General features: G+C 41.4%; 1 protein-coding gene across 5 annotated transcripts in view; it reads left to right on the top strand.

The window, feature by feature from the left end:
- The window catches only part of LOC142585543 (uncharacterized), an 89,478-nt gene extending 76,063 nt beyond the window's left edge, over positions 1–13,415 (top strand). For all 5 annotated transcript variants that reach the window (XM_075696367.1, XM_075696371.1, XM_075696368.1 and 2 more), the window contains 4 exons: positions 166–360; positions 1,598–1,759; positions 3,698–3,793; positions 4,093–13,415. In XM_075696367.1, coding sequence (XP_075552482.1) covers positions 166–360; positions 1,598–1,759; positions 3,698–3,793; positions 4,093–4,253 — 614 coding nt within the window. In that variant the 3' untranslated portion in view covers positions 4,254–13,415. The remainder of the gene's footprint in view (positions 1–165; positions 361–1,597; positions 1,760–3,697; positions 3,794–4,092) is intronic.
- The last annotated feature ends 200 nt before the right edge of the window (positions 13,416–13,615 follow it).

Genomic DNA, 13,615 nt, shown 5'->3' with positions numbered 1-13,615 from the left:
CTTTTCCTTAGATGTTGTATCTGCGCCATTTGCCACAAAAGTTCTCAGAAGACAGAAGCCTGGGACAAATGCACTCTAGCAAAGGGCCCTCAGTTTGAAAACTGATTTTGTTATTGACACAGCATATGTAAGATACGATGACGGTCTCATCTGGGGCCAATGCAGGCAAGGCAGAGGATGCTGGCGGTGGTGAGGATGGTGTGCTAGTGCCCCCGGCAACGACACCGGCCGAGAGTGTGGAGGCAGCCACTCCCGGGTCTGGCTCGGAGCGCAAGTCGGATGCGGTGCGCCCCAGCAGCCTGCCACCCATGAATGGCTCCAGCGCCAGCTCTTCGGCCCTGGCTTCAGCCGACATGGCCAGTATGTGCAGTTTTGTCTTCCCGTGGCATTTCTTTGGCGTTAACATGGCTTTTCTAGAGCTTTTCTATGGCATTTCTGTAGCCTTTCTTGTGGGACTGTCTGATTTATCACGTTAAGTTTGCGACCATCTTTTTGATCAGATGCTGCAGTCTTAGAAAATTTGTTGTCACAGGTCAGTAAAGCCCACCTACATAGTAACAGGAGAGTCATGAAAAGGCTGAATATATATATATATTTTTTTTCAATCCACATGCCTGACCAGGAATTGTAGGGTGCACTCTGTAGCAGTGTGTGCATATTGTGCAGTGCATCTAAATTCTAGGCCACAAGAGAACTAAGCTTTTTTTGCCATTTTGAAAAACTTCTGTCAGCCACTGCTCCCAGCTTCTAAGACCAAGCAGGTAGTTCTTGCCAGTGCAGAAGCAACCCATGTGTGTTCCCTGCAACATTAAAATTAAGGCGCAAGTACTGAGCCTATAATGATTATGTTTTGTGCCTCAGACAACTTTTCATTGAAATTTTGTTCCTTTTTTGCAATCTTGCTCCATTTGCTTAGTGCAGTGCCATGAAGATATGCACAGTTGTGTCATTGCGAGATGTACATTTATTTTAGTGCCGAGTGAAACGCCCCTAACGGGAGCTCCCAAACCATGACAGATCTAAGCAGTGTCAAGCTTAAGCTTAAATATGTATCATTTTACTGTGAAGAGGGCACTGACAGGTTGGAGATGAGTATATATGGGTGGCTTAAAAGAAAAAGCATTAGTAAAGTGTGGTAACACCATCCTTAGCTCCTTGAGTATTGCATATTCATATACGTACTAGTCAGACTCTGGCGTACTTCTGCTGGTATGTTCATCAACTGCTAAGGCTTTATCGTACTGTATACATGCTGTGCTTCTTTTTTGTTGTTGTTGTTGTTGAACAGTCGAGCTGTCTTGACAATTTTTTTATGTGAGCGGCTATATCACAAAGCCAGGGAATCGTCACTTAGATCTGTTTTATCTTGCAACAGTGTTAAGACAGTAATTCATACATAAAAATGGGAGAGAGAGTGACATGAAAACCTGATTGATATTCTGCTCCGAGACAAAGGTATGGGCACGGAAGAAAAGTATAGAGGCTGCATAATTGCTTTGGCTAATCATGTCAAGTTAGGGTACATGGCTCTGTCTCACGAATACTTGAGTTACAAAAATGACACTGATGCTGGTGCTTTCTCAATGGCTTCTGTCAGGCCCATCGCCACTGCCAGAACCCCAGTCTGGGCCCGTGCCGTTAACAACAGTCAAGTCACCAGAGGAGGTGACGGGGGTGAAGTCACCTGACCCTGAAACTTGGACGGTTCCTCTGGACACAGGCAGAGGCCTCGAGTGGACTGATGGCCAGTCACCAGCAGGTATGTGTGATTACTGTGGCTGCTCATTTTAGTCTAGCCGTCTCCTAAGGATCTTTGCTTAAACCTTTCGTGCATGAATGTTTACTGCAGTTCTCATAACTCCAGTTTATTTGCTATGTTTTCAGCATACCGTCGAACTCGTTATAACAAAGCCGCATCTGACATGAAAATATCTTCGTCATATCTGATATTTGTTATAAGCACATATGTCCTATATGCTGATATCAGCCAATCAGCATGTAACATTGTGGAATGGTACTTGACATTTACTGATGGCAACGCTCACCTTAAAGTCCACTTCGCACGACCACGAGACCACAGTGACTGCTGTGCACTCATTGAAGTCCTTGTTGAGCAATTTTATTAAAGATGAGGTACATATGGACTCGGTGCAAAAGCAGATGGGCCTCTGTGAATATGTGCTCTGCCACCATCTTAGCTCTTGCACTGCGAATCACGTGTAAATGTGCTTCACATGTCCATTACAATGCGCCGTTTACTACTGATCATCATGCGTCGGCATTGAGTTGAAACAGGCTTTGAAAGTGGCATTCAGCTTGCGGAACATAATGAGACCACTCCCAATCACGTGTAACCCTGCGAGCAACTATGAAGCGTGTTCAGCATGGACCCATGAACCGCACAGCAATGAGTCTTGCACATCACTGCTGCGATGATCTTTCCACTAGGAATACCAAAGTGTGGATGTGGTGTGTGGTGGGGTTTTGTCAGATCCAAACTGTAATGTAAGAATCTGTCCATGTGGGGGTATGGGTCAGATTTATTTTGCCTGCTTGCTTAACCTTAAAATGGCACTTGTTGAAACCTCTGGTCGACAAAAAGATGAATCCAGCACCACAGACATCTGCAGTTCAGCGTCCCCTGGCTGGAGCCTCTCAGTGAAAAGTCTTGAGTGTTGTCCACACTCTCTTGTAGAATGCGTATTGGACAGGGACGCCTTTTGCTGTCGCTGTTACCACTCACCATACCATTCTTGGATATTTATTGTCTTCATTCATAATCACAAGGAGTGATCAAAGAAGCATAGTGGTTGCCATTATAGCTGCGCAATCATATTTGTCCAAGTTAAATCATTTGTATATTGAACTACAATAGGATCTCATCAATACATTTCTCACAGGACCACAGCGAATGAATGAAGAGCCAGGAAAATTCAAGAGCCTAGTGATACAATACCAGATGAAAAGTCTATAACTCGGGATCGTGCATATGCAACATACCAGCCATGATAACTGGGAACGTGCTGTCAAAGGTATGTGGCACAGCGCAGCAAAACATGAACGCAAGAAGAAACAACAGACGGACACGAGCGCCTGTGTTGTGTCTGTGTTTTGATGCACTATGCCAGATGCCATTTCATGATGACCAACCAACTAGCCCACGTAGCCACCCTCGTGTTATCGAAGTCCCACTGTGTTTTTGCAACACTTGTATTCACTATGGTATCTGGGTTTGGCTGCATGTGCATATGTAGCACATATTCACAGCTGATAAATTTTGTGGTTTTTCAGACCTGTGACATTCCATTTTTTTTTTTTGTCAGAAGATCTTGCTTGCCCTTTAAGTTGAGCTAAATTTTCCGGCTGCGGCGGCCGCATTTCAGTGGGGGTAGAGTGCAAAGCGCCCGTCTACTGTGCGTTAGGTGCACATTAAAGCACTCCTGGTGGTCAAAATTAATTTGGATCCCCTCCCACTACGGTGTGTGGCTCATAATCAGATTGTGGTTTTAGCATCTAAAATCCCACAACTTATTATTTTCTTCCTTTCAGCTTAGTTATTTTTTTTAATTTCAAGTTGCAATGTTTGTGAAAATTAAGGAGTTAATGTGTAAAAAAAGTTTTACAGGTATAATTGCCGCTTTAATGCACTCTTTTAGCTTGTGATGCTGAAGCCTTCACCCATGCTTTCCTCACTCAGGTGACTGGCCAGGGAAGGCTAAGAGCACTACTGCACCCATTATAGACACTGCCCCAAAGCCAACGCCTGCACCAAAAATGGAGTCTACCATTCCTGGTGAATGGTCATTTCTCCCTTCTTTATTATTATTTTTTTTCCCTCTGCTTGAGTGCTCTGCTGCTGTTGTCTCGGTATGTCCAAGAGCACACAGCCACTGTTGCCACTAGCATGCTGGGTAGCCACGATATCAGGCTCTCCTAAGGTTTAGCCTTATTTATTTATTTATTTATTTATTTATTTATTTATTTATTTATTTATTTATTTATTTATACATTTATTTTTTTCTGCCATAGCGGACTGCACTGTCCATGGTTGAAAGCAGTATTCACATTCAGTGGTGACTGCTTGTGTTACAGAAGGCAAGGTGGACCCAATACCGAAGGCGGCACCTGAAGAATCCCCTCACAAGGCAGCTTCAGAGGATCCGGTCAAGCCGCAGCCGGCTGGTCAGGCGGGCGTGGATGTCCTTGACAAGGCCCGAAATCGCCTCGAAGAGTTCTGGGTCACGGGAAAGTGAGACAGCGACATGTGCCGGGAAGTCCACCTCTGGGGGCCCAGTTGCCTCACCGTGGGGTGAGAGCACAAAGAAAAGAATGCTTTGCGGCACAGCCAATGTGCACACAAGGAAGCCGGGTTTGGTTTCCAGGACATGTGTTCTTGGGTAGCGTGCTTAGCCTAGCTTTGTCTTCCGTCAATTTCTCTCCAATCTTCCCCTTTCTTTGTGTGTGTGGTTTCTTTTTTTTTTTTTGACTAGCTCTGCCTCACCACTAGGGCCATACATTCTAATGTTATCAAAATGGCAGGCACGTCACGCTGGTGGCACAGACACTGCACTCTAGAAAAGGTTTAAAGCCATTGAAGGCATACCTTGTCCCCAAACTATAATCATCATCTGCCTTGCTTGTGTTTCCTTTCTTGAAAACTCTGCTCTTGCTACTTTCCTGTCACAAATGCTGTGTCTCGCTGATAAAGCATGCTGTTAGTGACCTGAAAGTGCCGGGTACGCAGTGTTCAAGAAAGAAAAGGTACGCAAGGCAGATGACAATTATTGAGAACGAGGTGTATCAAAGCATGCAGTTACGGACAGGAGCGAGTAAGGGGCAACCTGTGTATGTGATATGTATGTCCTATTGAAAGCTCCTGGTGACCGCTGCTTATGTGAGCTCCTGTCAAGGGAAGCACTAGAAATATTGAGATAGATACTTTGTAACCGCAGGTAAAACCACACAAAAAAGAAAGGAGAGGTCCTAGAGAGGAGGAAAAAAGGCAGGTCAAGGGGACTGAGAGGGCACAAGTTTGCGAGCTGACTTCGTTTCCAAGACATGGTTGTTAATGCTTTCATGCTGCTGTTCACTGTTCTGTTTTCTTGTACAGCAGTAGTCTTGTCACAAGTCACTCACTTCTTTCTCTACATGTGTGAAAGTGCCGGCTCGCATCATCGATCTCTCGCAATGCTGCATTTTGTTCGTGACCATCTATGCTCTCGTCAAAACTCACTCGCCGCCTTTCTGAAGTAAGACGGCTGATTTCCTCTAGCACTGATTTCAGAAAAACTGACGTGGGTGCATGGTTATATTGTCACTGTCATGCACTCGCCGAAAGCAATGTTAGACTGCCCAGTTGCAAAATCTGCAAGCTTAGTGCATTTTCATTAAGCTGCTCTGCGTGTTTTGCAAGAAGGCATAAAGTGCAAGAAAAAAAATAAAAGACCCTCAAACATTCATCTATCCGGTTATCATTTCAAACATTTTAAAATATGATCAATTGGAACCTTGCATCACCTTTGTCTTCTTTTGTAGAAGGCAGCTGGGAAGCAGATGCATAAAATGCCCAGTTTTCATTGATAAACACATCTAGTCTCTCTTCATTGCTTTTTTTGTTTGTGCTGTGCTTAAAAGCTTCTTGCTCCATTTCTTTTTGTGCAAAAGTCTTGCACATATCTGTTTCTTACACACAGCAACATGTGAAGGAGAGCGCACAGTTTATGTCTGTAATGTAGCCTATGGTTTCTGTAGCATTAAGAGTGCTCATGAAACTCTTCTGGCTGTATTTATTACTGGTTGTATGTTCTGCATGTTATGTTAATCATCTTGTCAAATATGAAGCTTGGTCGAGGTGTTACTACATTAAGGTGCAGCTATTTAAATTGACTTGTATAAACGTGAACGCTGGTACAAGCTATCACTTGAATCCTCTTCCTTATAGTTAGTTAAGCAGAAAATTTGGTCCTTAACATAGCTTCTGGTTTAAATCGTATAGAACCGTCGTGTATATTGGCACAGAGGTGCCTGCTGTCCTCTACAGCACATGCTTTTCTTAAAGGGACACTAAAGTGAAAAATGATTTCTTCTGCATCAGCAAATTACCTTTCTACAACACCAAAAACACCACTCTTACAACGATAAGACGTTTGGTAAGCCAGAAAAAGCGCAAGAATGAAATATGGGTGGCGACGCCTACTTGAGTTCCCGCACCTCGTGGCTGCGATGTGTTGGATTTTGATGGCGTCTTCTAGCACCTACTAACTATATACAGTGGTACAGATTGACTACATTGTGCTCTAAAGGAACCAAATATTAAACATGACAAGTTTCGGGAACCTTTACTCGGCCAACGCGGCCCAAATGCAAAAACATACTTTGGAATCCCTGACGTCACACTGACGTACCGGCGCTGGGGTAACGGCGCAAAATTCAAATACTGATACTTGGACCTTCATTTTCTTATCTAATAATCAAACTTTTTTTTTTATGACTGCCTGCAGGGTTCTCAAACTATGCTTCATTAGTACTGATTTATTGTTTCGCTTTAGTGTCCCTTTAAGTTGACACTACTACAGATAAAGTGCTGTTTGATTGTTGTCAAGTTGATTCTACATCTAGAGTAATATGAAATGGAGAGTTAATCTCAATACCATGTAGGTATACTTGCTACTGCTGTAGTAAAATGATGGGATGTTGAGTTTTAGTATTCTTTATAAATTACTCATTTAGTGTAACTGATATTTTGCTATCCAAAATAGGAAAGGATCGTGTGGTGTCATCTACAGCTTTATACTTTATATTCGTCTTGAAAGCTTATATTATATTGAAACAAGTTTTATGTGGATCTTACCTAGTAGTTTGCACTTCTCATTTATGAATTGCTGTTTTACATTGTAGAAGATGCTCCCTACTGTAATGTATTTTAGTATATGTTACTTTTTGAGATAATTTTTTAGAACTTGGGTAATGTCTTGATTGTAGTGGCTATGGCATGGTGTAATGCAGCCATTGAGCTTAGGACTGGTGGTTTTATGTGTGCAAACATTGGTTGATCCTTATTCTTTCTTTTTTTCTCCAAGGTGATATGCAACTTCTCTGCTGATATTTTGGTGACTGTCATTAAGTCTGCACGTATATCACTCTGTGCAGTCTGCTTGTTGCAATATCTAGTAAGTCATAAACTGTAATAAGTTTAAAAAAGTATATCATTGCACATGGGTTGATTTTACACAGCTTCAATGTGCTGCATAGTACACAAATCCTATTGCTACAGCAAACTAATTATTTATACATTGTGTCATAGTAACTGGGCTGCACTGTTTAAACATTTAAATATCAACAATATTATACTCTGTTACAAATTTGTATTCATGAATTTGTACAGAGAGAAACATGAGCAAAAGTACATTGTCATTTATAATGAATATGTTGTTACCAACAGCTTTTTAGAAACATACTTTAATCTGTTAAACGCTTTGCTTTTTCACAGCTGGAAATGGTTCTTGTGTACGAGCGCATTGACAGTACACATTGTGCAAATCCATATCCTAAGCTACTTGGGAACTTAGCCTGACTCGGTGTGTTGTGCTGATAACAAGCAGTAGGTGAAACGTCAAGCAGAAACTGCTTTTGCTCTTACAGCTCCTGTCATTTGTATTTCTCCATGCATGCTTCAGATTTGTACCCGATCGAACAAGAAGCTTGCGAGGGAGGGCCAATATCCTGCTGGCTTCTTCATTATAACTTGAGGGCTACTATTTCTAAACATGTCTGGCAGTAAGGGTGCATCAACGCTCAAAGATACGTAGGGTGCTTTCGTAGATATCTGTGGAGGAAGGGAGTATGGTAGCAAGTGATTGGAGGGTGGATTTAACCTGGCAGCAATGTTCCCCAGTTTATCACACATCCTCTCTTATCTGATATTGGAGGTTTCATGCCCTTGCCTTTTACGGTTCCTTGACACATCATAAATATTTTGCATTCATTGTATTTTGAACCAGCTTAGCACAGTCGTTGACATGGCGCTATGGAGTCTGTGTCTTATTCTACTTTAAAACTGCTCACTTGTTATTGTAAAAACGATTGGCTTTGTACGGGCAGTTCTTGCACACATGAGAGATTACTAGTGGACTGCTCTGCTTGACTCAAGAACGCTGCATACAGTGCACCTATCGTAAACCACACAGTCAGCCCAAAAATGAAGTGTGATCACAGTACCCTGCAACAGTTTGCTGAGCAAGTGCTACTAGCTTACCCCCAGTCAAGCGACCAATGTGGAAGACAGCTTGCAATTTCAACTTGAATCACACCAATCTAATTTCGTCAACAATCTAGCACTGATGTTTATACGGCAAGCGGTCGCCCGCGGTCCCGCTCGAGTTTCAGATCTAGATGACTGTACACAAATGTACGGGCAGTCCAACTGGCTGACCCTTCAGTCGGCATTTTGTCGTACGCAATGTCGTTGCATATGTACAAATTGTAAGGCGCACTCTTTCTCGGTCTTCTACTTACGATCGACGATGCACCAACGTCAATGCGTGTTGGATAGAACAATGCCAAAGAAAGAAAAAGAGTCCCCATTTGACCATTTAGGTGTTACGTGAGACATGGTTGTCGGTGGGGTACTAAGTCCATTTGAACTTGGAACCATTGCTAACGTAGCCCAAAGTTGTCATTTTCTGCTCTAACGTAGTAAGAGCATGCTCTTCTCATTAGAGCCAGAAGTCGTACTGCGAGGCTTTGTTTGTTTAGTAGTATAGTAGTCGGGTTACAGTGTGTTTATTGTTCTATGATTATAGTTGGGTATACATGGTGTTTTATTATTTTGCTTGGATTAAATTTGTTGTCTTTTCAGAAATGAACCTTAGCTTAGATCCCACTCTTGAGAAAACGATGTTTCTTTTCAGTGTTTGTCCCCCATCCCCACTTTCCCAAGTATATTAAATCAGTGTGTCTTAAAAATGAGATATTGAAGTGGCGTCTGTGAGTACTGGTCAGCAATGCAGAGGTCTCTATTTTTCTTGCTGAAGGAATGCAGGCCACGATAAGCTGCTCTATATGCGCCCTTTTCCTCTTTGTTGTTTTACATGTAGATTTTCAGTATTTATCGTTTAGCTTATAAATACACCAAAGAAGCAAGGTATTACAGGGCACTTTTGTAAGCTAGTGTTTTTATTTGTGATACAATTATTTTTCTGTCTCTAGTGGTATTATCAATTGTTGCAGTAACTTTATGTGTGGGTGGCCAGTGCGTGTACTCTGGTGGTATTTTGGTTTTCCCACCTGTGTCGCTGCCTGTCAGAGTTGTGAGCTAATAGGAATATGAGATTATTTAGTCTGTATTCTAGAAAACATTGTTAAACCTAGATTTATATTCAAATGTTTAGACCTTTATGCACGTAAGGCAGCATAAAACGAAAACAGCTGTGTTTATCGGGCATGTTTCTCTAACAAGTGCTTGCTATGACCAGCAATTGTGCTAACAGCTTTTCGTAATGTCTAGCGTTAGAGTACATTAGAACTTCCATGCAGCTATTATCACATGGTAAAGCTAGCTTGAAGGATTAGACTTGGCGTAGCAAATTGTCACAGTGCTTAATGAAATATTCAAGTAGCTAAAGCAATTTGAACTCTATCGTGAAGTACACTATCATGCGAAATTAACTGAACAACAGCAGGTCCTGGTTTTAAAATTTCACATTGGGATGTGATAGTCCCTGAAATTTTGGGACGTGCATTTTGTTTCAGCATGTACATGTGCTTATAGCCCTTAATAAGTTGCACTGTCCTCCTCAAATAAGTGTCCCGCATATTTTCTTTTTTTCCTGAATGAACAAAGCTGATAGGATGTGCCAAGGCGAGAAATAAATGAAAGGGAGAGGCACATTGCTCACAGAGCATTCTGCCAAGGAATACGAGAGTTAATGGTGTTGAGGAGCGAATGGATTTAGTTGTTGCGAGTGGATGTTAACAAACTGAGTGAGTGAGCTTGCAGAAGTGTGTCACATTGCCGTGTTAAGTCATTTTCTGGGTAGCAGTTGTAAGACCTGTTGTCTGGCTCCATGCATCTCCTTGTTTGCTGCTTGTGCGAAGAAGCACTCCGGCAGGTGTGCAATATTGCTGTAGACTCGCGATAATTCAAACTCCAGTTCTTCTCAATTATCAGTTGATTGAAGCAAATCTAACGATGTTAGTTGGCCTGCATTGTTTTCAATGCATTCCAAAGCCACCTTGTTCATCTCTTCTGGCTTTGTGCATAGCAAAACAGCCAAAAATAGCAGATCAGAGAACATGTACGAATAGCCACAACATGGCCACATTCAGCACATAGGCTGCTATCTATGTGGACAGGTACCACAAAGAAGTAACTACTGAGCCAGTTGCCTCGAATACAAGTTTGTTGTACTATATTGCACGTTTCTGTTCTGTTTCAGTCATGCACCTGTTTGAGCACAACTGGGAGTGAGACATATACATTTGTATAACAAACCATAATTCTGTTTTGGGCATGCTTCATTCAACTTCGGAAAGTCCAGGCCTTTGATAATTCGAATGAAAACCTGCTGTCCCTAAGACTTTGGATATATGCGGGTTTACCATATTAGATATGTGAAATTTTTTTCCATTGTTAGTGTTTAAATATATTGAGGCATTATTGGGAGATCTGTAGAAGTATGAGATTGCAGATTCTCCTGTAGGAGTCGATATTTTGTCGAGACCCATTTCTGTAAAGGGAAAGGTGTACAGAATCTCTTGATCAGTTGTTCTGTAGCAGGCATGTGCAAAGTGGAGTTGGTTCCTGGTAATAGCTGTTGCAGCCTCGGTAGTCTTGGTTGCTGTTTATGTGAGTGAGGTGTGTTTTAATGTGCCCAATGTTGGAGAGTGTATCAGCTGTAACTCAGGCCTCCTATCTGCCAAAATGGCAAAGCTCCAAGCACGTGTTCGTAAGGATATGCTTGACACAGGCTTTTTACATACAGATTGTCTTGCTCATTTCAGTTTGCTAGCAAGTAAGTGTTCCAAATTGTGCTGAAACTCGCCTGCTAAACGTATTTCATTGTCATAAGTGTGCAGCTTTGATGTGTAGTGCAAACCCACACAGCTTCCAAAATTATGCCCGCAAGAATATGTATAAGCCCTTAAAATAAATATAATTTAAATTAAATATGATGCAGTTCCTTGCATAACTATGCAGACAGCTCACATGGAGTAGCAGAGAAAGCAATATTGATTTTTGTGTAACCGAAAAATTTCGCTATTTTGTCATAGTTGTGCATATAGCATATTGAAAGAAAGCAGTTGAAGGGTTATGTACAAACTGCTTTAACGTAGTTCCTAACATCAAGTAAGACAGTCGCACCAGTGTAAAGACTTTCACACTGGTATGAGTTCCCTTTTCGTTTAGGATAACAATTGGAGCTGTTTTCATAGAACCTCTAATGGTATATTAAGGTGCTCGTCAAAATCTGGCTGAGGTTATATTGCCACAGTTTGGCACATTGACCAGTGCACATTTAATAAGCAATTTCTCAGCTACCTCAATATCTTGGGCGCATTTATAAGACGCTGCTTGCTTTTGAAGTGTAGTAGCAGATATGCAAATTTTATTAATATGCTCATACATTGAAAAAAAAAAAGAAAACAAGGTTCGATTGCAGGGCTAGTACAATGTCAAAAAATATAGTGCATGCCTCTTTGACGTTAAACAATCAGAATGAATGACAAGCTGAGCTGTAAACATTTGCTTGTGGGCATTTTTTTTTTTTTTTTAGAACTCTTTGTGTACTGTTCACACAAAGCTACGATCATACACTTTGACATAACAGCGAGATAAGTTGACGTGCTTGGTGCTGTGGGCTTGCAATCTGCATGCAAGTGTTACACAGGAGGCAGGCACCTTGTTCTTGCCACAAGCATGTCAACAGTTGGATTTTGTACGTTCTTCAGCTAGCATGAAATATATGTTAAGTTTCTATATGAGTAAAAGAATAAGCCTATAGAAGCCCTTGTGGAATCCCAGTGGTTGCATAGTGGCGGCCATAGTCGTCTTTCTTGGCGGTGGCACATGGAGTCCCAAGCTAAATTCTTCTAAGCTGCATGTTGTCTTTGGAGGCTTTACACTAAGCAAGCATAGTAGACTACACTGGAGGTACAGCTTTATCTTTTCCTGCTGAGAAATTCATCTTAGTGGTATAGTCATAAATGCAAGTAGGGGTATGTGAATATCTGAAACTTTCGAGTAACGAATCAAATAGTGTTCCTATTTGATTCGGTTTTAATATCAAATACACTATTCATAAATTATTCATAAATGGGAGTACTTTTCAAACATTTCTTAATGTCAGCTGTACCCAAATAAACATTATGTTGCAGCAAAAGGACGGTAAATTTTCATCCCCGCGTGCATAGTATAGACATGAAACATGACTTGTATCGTGGAGCAGGCTACGTCACTTAGGTAGCCATAATTTGCAGGCTCTACAGTGGTCATTCACACACTCTGAAAAGCCCTGTTTATGGGAAAAAAAAACAACAACACTTGTCTGCTCCCAAGGCTTCACTTGTGCTTTTAATACACAGCACTTCATAACGCACTTGTACTAATGACAGAAACTTGCTAAATTTAAGAATGCTGTGATGTTAACATTGTCTTATATTGTGATAATGGCTGTTTATCATTTGAAAGGTATTCAATATTCCATTTGAATTGTTTCTGGCACTATTAGATTTGTCGGTTTCAAAAATCACTATTCGCACACCCCTAAATACAAGTCACGATTGTCATACCAGCATCTCTACATGATCATTTGGTGCACTCAAGGTTTATCAATAAGCCTGTGAACCAGATTTGTACCCATCAGCCACATGTGGTTTATTCAAATGCTGCGGGAGCTACTGGTTCATCACACAAACCATTTTTGTCCATAGGGAATTTCATAAAAGGTACTGAACCTTAAAGAAAAGTTTTAGAAAAAGATTGTAATCCCAGCTTGTACGCACTGAAACAGAAGAAAAAGACTTGCTGCTCTCTCTTTTAATGCACGTACAGCTGATGCAACCTTGCAACTGAAAAATTTACATTAAAGAAAGCAAATCGGCTCGAAATGTGCCCTTTATTACTTGTAATGTTAAAACGCTATTTGGTTCTTGCTGGCCTTGTTAAAGCAGCAGCGTGTCCTCAATGTGCATTTGTGACTGCAATTTTCTGAAGTGCGAGTTGTGATATGTGGTCTAGTTTGGGAAATACTACGGGGATGTTCGGAGCTTGAAGATGCGTTTAAATGTCGTGTTTGGATATCTAGTGGGGTGTGGCTTTCTTTGTGGTTATATTACATTTCCTGGCACAAGTGTCATCATCTTTTTTGTATGTATACACGGCTGTTATAGTATCAATAAAGAAAAATTACTCGACATCTCTGGAGACCTTATGCTTTTGGAGGGGAGAGCTCTGTGCAGTAATAGACTGTAATGAGTTGTATTCAGTATCTCTACTGCTTTACTGTCTGGTGCTGTGACAATATTTTCTTAGTAAGCACACAACTTGCACAAGGAGCTTGCCATGGACTTTGTTCGAAACAACTTAATTGGCTTTTTTTGAGGAAATTGAACGTAC

The sequence above is a fragment of the Dermacentor variabilis genome, chromosome 6 (assembly GCF_050947875.1).
Source record: "Dermacentor variabilis isolate Ectoservices chromosome 6, ASM5094787v1, whole genome shotgun sequence".
Taxonomy (NCBI): domain Eukaryota; kingdom Metazoa; phylum Arthropoda; class Arachnida; order Ixodida; family Ixodidae; genus Dermacentor; species Dermacentor variabilis.
This window is presented reverse-complemented; position numbering and strand designations above follow the sequence as displayed.